Source organism: Neurospora crassa, linkage group IV (genome assembly GCF_000182925.2).
Source record: "Neurospora crassa OR74A linkage group IV, whole genome shotgun sequence".
NCBI classification, from domain to species: domain Eukaryota; kingdom Fungi; phylum Ascomycota; class Sordariomycetes; order Sordariales; family Sordariaceae; genus Neurospora; species Neurospora crassa.
The window spans coordinates 3,390,446-3,403,067 of NC_026504.1; the positions used below are offsets into that span (position 1 = coordinate 3,390,446).

Here is a 12,622-nt window from a genome sequence, read left to right on the forward strand (position 1 = left end):
ATCATGGATCGGGATAGGCACCGTTTCTCGGCATTCTTGGGGAGTTGGGACTGGGATTCGGATTTCCCCCTCTTTGCAAGGTGGAGCTGGGATTCCTCATTTCGATCCGGACTGGTGGTCTGTTGCTTTTCCTATGCGTACCAAAACCTGCTCCAAGGCTTTCAGTTCCAACAACGACATCATTATCGGACAATCGAATGAACAAGCGAACCAAAAAAAAGCCGTCAATGTTGGATCTGCACAAACACATACAGTATCAGGCAGCCACGCAGGAACAGCGTGGGATATCAATTCCGACAACGTCTATGTTGTACCTCTCAAAGCGTGCCTTACATATTCGACCCTCCCACGCAACGAACGCCTTGCATTTGTATCTCTCGAATTTGGAAGCTGACAAAGAGTCAAGACAGCAAGATAGCGAGCAGGTGATGCTTAGACAATGCGCCCAGCGGTGAGCACATACGTTACAGTACAAGAACGTCACCCATCCGTCCAATATCCGTTAGCTCCATCTCGGGCATGGCAACCCAAAATAGGTCCTCACCGAAGTCGTGAAGTGTTGTGATTTCGATAACAAGTCTGGAGAGACCTGGAAAGGCTGCGTAGCCTGGTGAAGTCGGAGGTCTTGTCACTGCAGGAGACCATTTGCTTGCGTCTATCTTCGGACTTGGCTTAGCATGGGTGGTTTTCTTGGTGTCTTGGTTTTGGGTGACGAACACGAACCAACCTGATATAGAACATACATACCTAGTGGTAGGTGAGACAATGGGTCAAGGCCAGCATCGCAAGTGAAATATTAGTTGGGGGTGTCACTTACTACATATGTGGTTGCCCGATTCAATTGCGCGCCAAGACAGGCGTTCAGGGGAAGGTACCCCGCGCAAACAATGCTGCTGCCCCTCAAGGGAAGCTCGGTCTTGGCAGCATTCAAATCAAGGTCGTGAGTGCAAGCAACGGGCGAACATATCTTCTCAAGTCAACGAACTCGGTGTCGTAAGTGTTGTCGAGCCGAGATGGATCAGATACTTCGTGCTCCGAGTATCCTCCTCACCATCTTACGCTTGTAAAATAGAGTATCTCGTTTCCGAGTATCCTTCTTCATCATTACGCTTGTAATGAGGGTAAGAATCATCCAATCTTAAGTTGTCTACCTAGTCAAAATCGTTTATAAGCATGACTCTGGCTCCTCATGGTAAAACCTAAAGAGGTACAAAACTCTATTCTACTTGCTGATGATGCAATGAGCATAAATCTACGCTGCCCACCAACCCTATTTGAACCAACCCACCAGTGTTCATTTTGCTCTACAGTCTCTTGGAGACAAGGACAAGCCAAAACCACATGAACGCCTAGCCTGCTTGATCTTCTTACCCCCCTTCGGAACTTTGGGTTCGCCAATGCGACATGATACCGCCATGCCGTGATAATGTAATGTTTTACACCGAAAAAACAGAACGCGCTGCTCCCAACCCTCCCCACGCCTTTCGATCATCGTAGTAGCTTAGTAACCTGGCCACAACAGAATGCCCAACTCACCCTCCCCAGAAACGTACAATATTGATACAGCCAATGAAGCCAGATACATGGCAGAAACCACAAACAAGTCAGTGCCCTTGGTCATGAAGAGGCTCTACTTCTTCTCTGCCTTGCTGTCGACCTCCGACCTTTCGCTGGGCTTATCCTCAGCAGTCGCGGTCTTGGCCTTTTCGGCGTCACGTCCTTGACGGTACTTATCCATCTTTTCCGAGAGGTAACGTATCGTGCGCTTGAAACCGCTGGTAAGAGGGCCCTTGAGAGACTGTGTGGTGGCTGGCCAGTTGATGGTCTTCTTGATGACGCTCCGGACCTGTTTGCGAAGCTCCGCAGGGTCGTCGCTGGCAATGCGCTGCTCGAAGCCTCCACCCTGGCGACGCTTGAACGAAATGGCGTCCTCGTTTTGACTTTCCTCCATCATCTTGTTAAAGTCGAGTTGGGGGATGGCAAACTTCTTCTGGTACTCGAAGTAGAGCTTCGATCGGAAAGCCTTGGGCAACCGGCGAACCATGTTTCCGCGCTTGACAGGATCCATGTCTTGCACGAGATTGAGGCTCTTGTCATTCCAGATCCAATCCCTCTCGGTGGCGCCGGCATCATTGTACTCCAAGTTTGGTAGCGTCTCAATCAGAGGAAGATACAGGCGGCGGAAGTTGGTCATGTTGTTGCCGACAATGTTCTTCACCTTGCTTGGGTTCTCAGTGGGAAGAGACATGCGAGGGTCGCCGAGGTAGCTGATGCCAGCAATAGTAGCAAAGAGCTCGTCTTCGGTGAACTTGGGTGGCAGCAACAGCAGGGCTGTCCGAAGAGCGGACAGAAGGTTGATCTGGTTTGCCAAGCGAATCTTGGGATCGTCGCGCAGAATCTTGACAGGCTTGTGCAGTCGTCCAGCAAGATAAAGAGTATCCCACTGGGTCAGATCCCGCTCTAGCGTATCCAGTTGTACAACGCCATACTTGATCAAAATGCCATTGACAACGACGTAGGGGTTAAAGTATACTCCAGCGCCCATCTTGTCCTGAACGTAGGAGACCGCACCCGAGCCCAGGCTCGCCAATGCCGAGTAGTGCTCTCGGTGCTGCTTCATGTTGAGGGAATGCCAATGTTGCGTATGGGTGACGCCAAAAATAAAGTCGATCATCTTGGGCGTTCCATCCTGAGCTCTCTTGACGCCTTCGGGCGCCTTGGGGTGAATCTTGCGCAGCTCTTCGTCCGTAATCACTTTGCCACTAGACTTGGATTGCGGGAAGACGCCAGAGCCGTAGGCGAACGCGTAGCGGATTGGGGCCCGGAACTCCCAAGGTATTTGCTTAAGGACCTCCCTGAACTCGGGATCGAAGGGAATGAACTGGTTGACGCCAAAATTCGCGTGGGGTAGTTGCTTGAACGAGTCGATGTTCAAGTTCACGTTCGTCTCCCAATCATTCGTCTCGTGGAGAGTTGTGGTGCTGGAGGACGCAGAAGAGCTGGAAGCCTCGTTTAAAACGGCCTGCTTGGACTTTGTGTCCTTGGATGCCGCATCCGCGGCGGCGTTTGCGGCGTCTTCGTGCTCCACATTCTCCTTGGCGTCCTTCGCCTGAACGGCCGCGCCGTTGTTCTCGCGTGCCGTGGCGTATCTGCGCCGTAATAGGGGAGTGTGTCTCTGATAGTATAGCGAACTTGGGGGCAAGGCCGATTGGGAGCGGAAAGGGCTGGCGCGAGCGAGCAAGGATGGGGCGCGCGGGTTGAGCCGACCCTGGAGAAGCTTTTGGTTAGCATGGGCTGTCTCTTGACGGTCCGTGGGTATGACAATGGGAACGCATGGGGATAACCTGGGGCCAGAGCTGGAAACATACCGTGAGGATTTGGGGGAGGACCCCTCTGCTAGCCATGGCGACAGACGGGAAGCTCTATGTATACTATTCTAAACGGGAACAGTGGTGGTGGAATGCGAATGGGACGGATTGAGGCCTCGTCGGGTGTAAAGTATTGCTGAGGCAGCGGAAGCTGCGGATGGTCACCTCGGAGTATGATCCATAAGCCGGAAGTGGTGGAAGTCTGAGTCGAGTCGGGCTGGAGCAGTCGAGGCGGACGGGATGTGGTGGGATGGAGTTGTGGTGATGCCGTGGGATTGGATGAAGGTCGGAAATGGCCGCTGGATCAAAGGAAAGAAGCCCGTCGCTAGCTCCAGCTTCCAAGTCTTCAATTCTACCGGCATTCCACTCTTCCACAGGGTCGGCACAGCTAAATTCCAGAGTTGCTTTTCCTTCTCCAACAGTGGACTCTTTTGCTGTCATCGAGTGGGGCATCGCGATGTGATAGCCGTGGGCTAACTTGAAACGGTTTAGGCAGACACACAGATCATCTGGGGTGACTTGCATTTCTGACGTTTTCTCCCGTCCCTGTCTGGAATTCGAACCCCACATGAGCTCCCCTGGGGTCATCGAATTCGAGTTCATCTATTTATGTATCCATTCCGTGTTGCCATTGGTAATTTTAGGCTGGTCAGCAAGTGTTTGTTTCTTCAATTCCATGGACATCAGATGGAATAGTGGCGAGATGAGAGTTGGTAGCTTCATAATTGGGCTGACATAGTGACTAGTACTTGCCTGGGTTCACTTCTACACATAGAAGCTATGTAAATGACACTCTTGAGCCTCATTCTCCAGGGGGCACTTTTATAACAGGGACATGGTTTCGACTTATTTGTCGCTCCCGAGGAGCAATGGTGTACATAATGTAGGTAGTGTAGTATGTCTTTAAAGTGACGTTATATCATGGAGCGTTATGGCATCATACTATTATGGAGCAGGCTCTAGGTACCTCTACGTAAAGCTCCATCTAGGTACACTATACACAAAATCTAAGTGTAATCTGAACTGAAGGAGGGTTGATCGATCTCGGACATTGAAGATCTCGTTGAAACACTGACCACAGCTGGACCACCATCAAGGCCACGCTGGTCCATGCCCTCTTTACAGACATCTCCCCCCTTGTGCTGCCAGGTTCTCCAGACTGCCGACGTCGCGAGCCGTTTCCCGCCCGTTTTCCGTTTCCCCTGGCCCTGGCTGTGCGTTCCAGTTGAAGCCTCGCAGTCTTGGCAGACCTGGCACTGCAGTTTCCTTGTCGGGTCCACTGAAAACAAGTGTTGAACCAACCAACAGAGCCACTGCAACCCACCACTGTCCCCCAAACGATTGGGGCTGCGCTAATCTCGATGCCGCGACCGCGCTTTCAAGTGGAACTGAAAGTAAACACAACATCCAAACACTCCCAGCTCTTCCTCGCATGTCGCCGGTTCATACGCCGACTGCGCTCTTCTCGCCATGCCGCCATCGTCAATTCCTCAACCCGGCCAAGGCAAGCCGCCCTTGCGTCGCGGTTCTATAAGCGGTCCCTCAGGCCCGCAGGCACAGTTTCGCGCCAGCATTGGAGCCAGCGCCATCCCACGTCCGCAGACAGCGCTCAGAGGATCTAGGGTACGTTTTCGCCTGTCGCAAACCAAAGAAGACTATTGACTCAAGATGACGTCCTGACTGTGGTTCCAATGCGTGCGTAGCCCGGGAGTTTTCGCGCTTCGATTAGTGCTCAGCCGTCTTTCGCCTCCAACCCAAGCGGCGATTCCCATATTCCGCTATCGATTGCCAACTTGAGCCGTTCGAGTTCGCGCCAAGGGCGTACGCCGACCGGGCCATCACCGCCGCCCGCTAACGATGAAACCGCAGCCAGCTCGACGAATCCGACGCGGGACAGCAGCAAGGAGAACATTGCCCCGCCAGATGCAGCAGAGTACGAAGCCCAGAGGCGGCGCATCGAAGAGCTAAAGGCCGAGGTTGGCACTCTCACCTACCAGATCAGCAACTACGAACAGGAAAAGGAGTTGGGACGATTGCAGATGGAAAACGAAATGCGCGATATCCGTCGACAAGCTGAGCAGGATTTTAAAGCAAAACAAGCCGCCGATGCCGAAAAGTCCAAGGCGCTGCGACATGCTGAGTCGCTGCAAGCCGAGTTGGACGCCCTACGAGCCGAAAAGGAAACCCAAAAACGAGAACTCAATGCGAAGACAAGGGAAACACAGGAAGAGGCAAGACTACTTCGAGAACAAGTCGAGGAGTTGAAGGCTGCTAAGGAGGAAGCAGCACGGCTAGCGGAGCGGGAAATCACCGAATTAAAGGCGAAGGTAACTGTGTTGGAAAGGACCGCGCAAGAGACAGAGGAGGAGAACAGAACACTAAAGGATACCCTCGAAAAAGTCAATGCCCAACTGGCAGAGCGAGACGACACAATAGGCAAACTCGATGCCGAGGTTCTTCGACTCAAAGCTCACACAGGCGATGCCGAGACAGTGTCCGTGATCCGCAGGGAACTTTCGGACCAAGTGAATCACATTCGGATGCTCGAGTCTAAGAACCGTGAGCAAATAACAGAGCTCAAACACTTGCGACAGGTTTACAAGGCCGTGGAGGTAGTCGAGGAAGAGAAACGGACTCTACAGAGGAAGTTGGAAGCAGCACAAACTCTGGAGACCGAGCTGGCCGAGGAACGAAGGCAACGCCTCAGGCTAGAGGATGAAAGGAGATCATGGACCGCATACTTGGAGTCGAATTCAGAGGGTCCCGTCGAGTTCGACTCACCGGAAGCCGTAGCAAGGGCATTGGTGGAGGAGCGTTTCCGCTCCGCCTCGCTGACCGAGCGGTTGGGTGCTCTCCAGCCGGAGATTGCCGACCGTGATAACATCATCAAGTCACTGGAGGATGAAAAGGCCAGACTTCTCGAGCAGATTGAGAAACTTCGGGCAAGCAGCGGTCCTTCTGCTAACGACAAGGCCCGCGCCCGTCTAGACCGGCAACGCGCCCTCGCCGTCAAGGAGGTGGAGTACCTACGCGCCCAACTCAAGACCTTTGACATGGAAGACGTCACCATGCAACCCGAGCAGCTAGACGAGCAAAAAGCCAAGCGGATCCAAGAGCTTGAGGACCTCGTCGACAAGTACAAAGAAGAGGTTAACACCCTCCACGCCGACTTGACCTCCCTCGAATCCGCCAGCACCAGCCCCGTCCAACCCGTACTGGCCGGCACCAAACGGCCCCGCGATGACCACGACGGCGCCGAGTCCGAACAACTCGGCCAACTCGCCCGCAAGAACCGCAAGCTCCAATCCGAGTTCTCCGACCTGCAAACCGCCCACCGCATCCTCCAAAAGGAGCACGAAGTAACCACCTCCCAGCTCGCCGCCGCCAAGGAACAACTCAAAACCCGCATCCTCTCGCTGCGCGACAACCCAACCTCGGAATACGAAAAGATCAAGACCGACACCCTTAAAGCCCTCAAGCTCGAGAACGCCGAGCTGCTCGCCCACCTCGAGCGCCAACCGACTCTCTTCGCGACCGTCCCCGCCACCCAAATCGCCGCGCTCAAACGCGAAATATCCGCCGCGCAAGCCGAGACGGCCTCGGCCCAGAAACGCGCCGACCGCCTAAAACAAGTGTGGGCAGCCAAGTCTGCCGAGTTCAAAGAGGCCGTGTTCAGCACCCTGGGGTGGACCGTGACGTTCATCCCCGGAGGCAAGATGCGGGTGGAAAGTGTTTATTACCCTTCCAAGACGGAGGAGCACGAGAACAGCATCGTTTTCGATGGCGAGAAGGGCACGATGAAGGTGGGCGGAGGACCGAGGAGCGAGTTTGCCAACAGGATCGCGGATAATATCCGGTTTTGGGTCAGGGAGAAGGGAGAGGTGCCGTGCTTTCTGGCGGCCTTGACGTTGGAGTTTTATGAGGAAATGCATGGGGCGAAGCAGTTGCAGGCGGCGGCTGGGGGAGGCGAAAGTGGCAGTGGGAGCGGGACGCCTATGGAGGGGGTGACTGGGACTGCTTCGGCTTAGTAGGTCAGCTTGTTCGGTCTGGTATCTGGGCTTCCTCGGGTGGACGTTGTTTTGGGAAGCATCAATTTGGCGTTGGTGAACAATTTTTTTTGCTTTTGCTTTGCGTTGCTTCACAGGCTGCTCCAAAAGAAAGTAACAGACTTGAACGTTCGGGATGCTTAGTTCCCCTCTATCAGGCCTTTTGGCCTTTACCACGCAGAATGGATTAAGAGCAAAATGGCACTACACATACATACATACATAATTTGACTTTGAAACAACGAGGAAAATGGGACAACCGAAGGGATAACTATCTACTTCTTACGGTGATGCTGTCAGTCGCGAATTTGCGTCAAAGCACATTAACAGATCACAGAACGTTGACACGTTCCAACGATTCATGAGTTGCGAGACTAGTACCGAATGATAGATATTCGTGATCTGGGTAAATATGTATCAACCACCAGTTACCATATAGACTATGTATCGATATGTGTAATTTCCGTGTCGTGTCAGTAGTATAACCCAGCTTCTTCTAAGCATCTCCATAGGTTTACCTAAGAGTGGAACCCTCAGAGTTCCATGTCATTGGTGGCCCTGCTGATTCGGTTACGAGCAGCAACTCTTGGGATGTGGCGATTGGAGAGACAATGTCCTGAATTAAAGAAATAAAAATAGAAAATGAAGTGGGAAAGTCGATTAGCGAGATTACCCGAGATCTCATCATGGGTCTAATAAGCTTGAGCCCCTTTACACATTGCCCCCCCCCCCCCTTTTATGTATTAAGCATCTCGCCATGGCTTTAGGTGTAGTTACCTAGCTTTTCTTTTGCTCTCGTTGACAAATGTCAACAACCGCCAATTGTAACGATGACGGTGGGCACATAGATCGCCATCATCAAAGAGGTAGAATGAAAGATTTTCCAAACTGGCCAACCCACCAGACAACCAGATGCGAAAATAGACAATAAACCGCCCACAGTATCTGAACTTGGTTAATCGTGAGTGGTATTTTTTGGAGCATGATGGTAATAACTATGACAAAAAGAAAAAGAAAAAGGGTAAGGTAGGTAATTAATGAAGTGCCATGCAAAAAATAAGGATGACAGGCCAACATCGTACCTTGGGACGTTAGTTCAAAACCAACCATAACAAACAAATAAAAAAAAAGTACGATGATATCCATTACATGGAGAGATAGATTGCGGACAAGATCAGATAGCCACTTTTTACCCTTTCATATGGCTTTTCGTCACATGGCTACACAGATGACCACAGTCTCTCCGTCCCAATTTTCTTCTCCTCTTGTCCCCCTATCCACTTTCACTTAGCCTCATATTTCCCGCCGATCAACTTTCTCGACAGAGGAACCTCAGCCCACGTCCTGCCGTCCTTACCCAGCGCAGGTGAAATCGGTCCCTTGTCATCCGCAAATGGATCCTCTTCCTCCGACTGTTCTTCCGCCTTTTCCTTGCCCTTGCCTTCCACGAGCCTCGATACTGAAATGCCGCTACCCACTTCGCCTGCCGGAGGAGCTGTGTATTCCCACCTGACCTCAATGTGCCCAGGCTGTGGTTCACCATTTTGCTCGCCGATTACCCGGCAAATGATCTTGGCCCAGTCATCCGTCAGTGTCAACTCGGGAATTCTCCAGTACACAAGATGCTTCTCCTTCAGGTGGGTGCCGGAAGGCTTGGTCTGGACACCACTTGCGCGGGCACCCTCGTAAGTCGCGACAAAGGTCACGTTGTGCAGGACGATGGGGCGCTGCAACGTCACAGAGGGGTTGAGGCGGTACTGAAGCAAAAGACCAAGCTTGTCTCCCTGGGGTTTCCAAACGGGGTTGATGCTGATCGGGCAGTGGGAGGACACGAGGGCGGTATCGTTCTCGGCGTGGACTCGGTAGGTAAAAGCGGGAGTGGATATAGTCGTGAGGTGTGAGGTGTTAATGGTGAACTCATCCGGGGAAGTGGCGTCGCTAGTAACAAAGAGGCGATTGGGTCCAATAGACTCAAGGCGAGCAAAGTTGTTGAGACGTATTATTTGATTATCTGCAGTTACCATTAGCCAAACTGGACAGCTTTCATGACGTGTCACATGATACATACCGGTCTGGAGGTTATGAGGGTCGGACTTGTATGAGAGAGCGATTTCGCCAGTAACTTTAACGGACTTGGCCTCTCCATCTTGGAAAAGAGCGGAGACGGTTTCAATGATGGATGAGTGTAGGCCTGGTCCAAAATCAGGTCCGTGGATGTCCTGATGCTTCAGATGCGCAATGCCACCGTAAGCTGAGCCCGCTCCATATGACGTTCCAGACCGAATAGACTGATTGTCGGAAGCATGCGAGGCACGGCTTGGCTCTGAGCCCAGAGTTATCGGTGGTGTAGACCTAATAATGGATGAAGCTGTAGCTGGCAGGGATGGTGATGAGGGGAAAGGATTTTCGGGGTGATCCGGTACTGGCATAGCAGGTATGTACATGGTATGACGCACATCTCTCCTGCCTCTAACAGTTCCTGCCTTGCGATTCGGGAGTCCCATAGCCGTGAGTGTATGGGCGACGTTCGACAAGGCCGCTTGCTTCGCATCTTGGTCCTCTTCCGCAATGGGTTCGTTCTGAATGTTGAGTTTGAACAAGTGATCAGGCTCTTCAGCGGCCGCCTCCTTTTGGGCCTCGGCGATGGGGTCGTGGGAATACTGAGGAATGGTATAACCCTCGGCATCCTTCGCAGGCTCCTCGTGAGGTTGTGACTGCTGGGTAGAGGCGGGAGGTGCCGAGGGAGCGGCATCGAAAATATTCTCGGCTGTACCATTGGTGAGGTTGTTGGAAGTCGGTCGTGGCTGGCTAGACTCAGCCTGTCCATCCCCAGAGTTGAATCCATTTGTACCGCCATGCAAGAAATCATTAATGTTGTCCCTCTTCACCCGCTCATCTGAGGTGGAAGGTCTTTCGGCCATGGACGACAGCCTGTGAGGATGGGACTCTGCCAGATTGTGAGAAGACCCCCCTGGAGATAATGTCTGACCATGACTACTTCCAAGGCCGCGAGTGAAGGCGCCAAGGGCCTTGGGGGGACCCAACTGTCCGAATCCCCCATGAATGCTCTGCCTTCGACGTCCTAGCATTGTTCCAATACGGCTGCGTAGCTTCGAATCTATTTCAATCGGTTAGTAGGCCGATAGCGCATCCCCATGAAAAACGCCACACATACCTGACTGATCTCTAAAGCCGGAGTGTTGACTCATGCCGTCATCGTCGTGCAGTGGAGTGCCCGGAGGGGGTCCCACGGGCGGGCTCCCTCCGCCAGCAGAGCTCGATTGTCTAGCCGTGGTCGTCCTCCTTTCAAACTTTGTCCTTCCAGCCGTAACCTTGCTGACGAAGTTGTGAATTTCCAGGCCAGTGTTAACCTCCAGCATCGTGTTCAACACCTCCTCCGCTGCCGCCTGGGTCCGAGTGGCTTGGTCGACTTCGTGGGTCTGCAGCTGAGTCAAGACATCGCGTAGGTGGTTGGTCCGTTGTTCGTCTAGAGCCTGGAGGGTTTCGAAGATAAACGGCGCCTGCGATTCCCATTGTTGCGAGGCAGCTTCCAGTCTTGATGCGGCCGCGTCCACTTTTTGGCTCCTAGCCTTCCCACCCTTCTTTGAAAGCTTTTCGGACTTTTCGGCAGCATCGTCAAGCTCTCTTGCCATCGTTTGAAGGTTGGCATTGATGGTGTTGATGTTCTGCATCTCTTTGCGGGACTGGAAGCTGCGAAGGGGTTGTTCGACATCCTTATCGATGCGCTGGGCGTATAGCTGGTGGGAAGCCGCAATTCCATCGGTCGACGAGAGGATCTTGTCCCATGGTGCTTGAAAGACACTACTCAATGGACATTGTCAGTACTCTGTATTAGGAAGCGAGGGCGGGATTGGAGTTGCAATCGGAATCGGAATCGCAATTCTGAGGGGGAAGAGGAGTGAGAGAGCGGGGAGTGGTGCGACGAACCCTAGCTCGGATGCGGCATTGGGAACCTTGAAGAGAAGCAACTTGCGCAAGCCGGCAACATATTGCTCCTCAACTCTCCTGCGTTCCTGTGGTTTGTTTGTTCAGTTTCGTTGTCCTATCGGTGGCGGGTTGTTCTCGGGCGGTCGGCGCATTCGTACCTGAAGCCAGTCCGCAATTTCCTGGTTGACTTTTGCGATCCGCTTGACCCGGTCCGAGAATATTTGTACTGCTTGGTTGGGCTGGAGGCTGGCCTACAGCAGAGTCAATGGTCAAAATTGCTGTCCCAAAAACTCGGGAGAGAAACACCAGGCTTACCAGCATCGCCGGATACTCTGCTCTCGAAAGGTCGTCCATGGTGGGCGTAGTCATGCGATGAGCTGCGCAATTAAAGAAGTCGCTCGGACTGGTGAGGGGAGGGGGGCAACGGCACAGGTCAAACCAACAACAGCAAGAACGACATTAAGATAAGACGCCGAAGAGGGCGCAAAAGAGGAGGGAATTAATGATTTTTACAGGTTACAAAAACTAAGGTAGGTAAGAAAATGGAAAGGAGATGTGTAGAGCGCCAACCTGGAACTAAAAGAAAAGCCGGGTCTGGCGTAATCCAATTTGCGCGAGATGTAATGTTAAAGTTGTAAGGTTGAGTTGGAGTTCTAGCGGGTAGGTTACCTAGTTGGTTAGGTAAGGCGTCAGTCAGGGTGCGGATTCGAGGTACTGTAAGGTACCGACGCTTACATGGAACATACGGGCATGGCAGGGCAGCAAAGCAACATGGATTGGAAGTGTGAGGACTGTGCAAGCCCGGCAGGTGGGCGTTCCGAGGCCATCCTGTAATCCGTGCATCCAGCGCTCGTTCGTACTTGGGTAATTACCACTGTCCAGGCCCCTCGTTCCAGTCCTCCCGTCTTGGGTCGAGTTCCGAGCCCTGGGCTGGCACCGGCGGCCGCAGGTCCAGTGCTGGGACAGCGTGGGTACGTAGCCTGTAGCGTAGGCACGAAAACGCAGCTGCCCGAGCTGCAGGGCATTCTGCATCGCTTCTGTTCCCTTCCTGATGTCACGGGTTGGAGCCTGCGCAGTTGTGGAGATTTTTCTCATTTGATGGAGCCTCGATGGAGCGTGCACAATTCCCCATCAGCTGTCGGCAAGTGCTTGGCTGGCTGACTGAGCCAATCAGCATGAGAAGTTACAGCCCAATTCCGGGCGGAGCAACCTGAGCTGAGAATCGTCGGTACGTACCTTTTTCCTGACGTAACTAACCCC

General features: G+C 52.9%; 3 protein-coding genes across 3 annotated transcripts; 1 reads left to right on the top strand and 2 right to left on the bottom strand.

Annotated features, from left to right (window-relative positions):
• Positions 1-1,150: 1,150 nt before the first annotated feature.
• Positions 1,151-3,985, bottom strand: NCU04429 (mitochondrial import protein mmp37). Its single transcript, XM_952413.3, has 2 exons — positions 3,369-3,985; positions 1,151-3,268 (listed from the first exon to the last, which is right to left on the bottom strand). Exons 1-2 carry the CDS (start codon positions 3,402-3,404, stop codon positions 1,631-1,633), a joined length of 1,674 nt encoding a protein of 557 aa, XP_957506.1. The 5' UTR covers positions 3,405-3,985; the 3' UTR covers positions 1,151-1,630.
• A 783-nt stretch (positions 3,986-4,768) lies between these two features.
• Positions 4,769-7,740, top strand: NCU04428 (hypothetical protein). The gene is made up of 2 exons (XM_952412.3): positions 4,769-4,991; positions 5,072-7,740. The coding sequence occupies exons 1-2, from the start codon at positions 4,839-4,841 to the stop codon at positions 7,394-7,396; spliced, it is 2,478 nt and encodes an 825-aa protein (XP_957505.3). The 5' UTR covers positions 4,769-4,838; the 3' UTR covers positions 7,397-7,740.
• Positions 7,741-8,354: 614 nt separating this feature from the next.
• On the bottom strand, positions 8,355-12,013 carry NCU04427 (hypothetical protein). The gene is made up of 6 exons (XM_952411.2): positions 11,678-12,013; positions 11,521-11,613; positions 11,363-11,448; positions 10,590-11,236; positions 9,483-10,532; positions 8,355-9,425 (listed from the first exon to the last, which is right to left on the bottom strand). The coding sequence occupies exons 1-6, from the start codon at positions 11,729-11,731 to the stop codon at positions 8,698-8,700; spliced, it is 2,658 nt and encodes an 885-aa protein (XP_957504.2). The 5' UTR covers positions 11,732-12,013; the 3' UTR covers positions 8,355-8,697.
• Between the last annotated feature and the right edge of the window lie 609 nt (positions 12,014-12,622).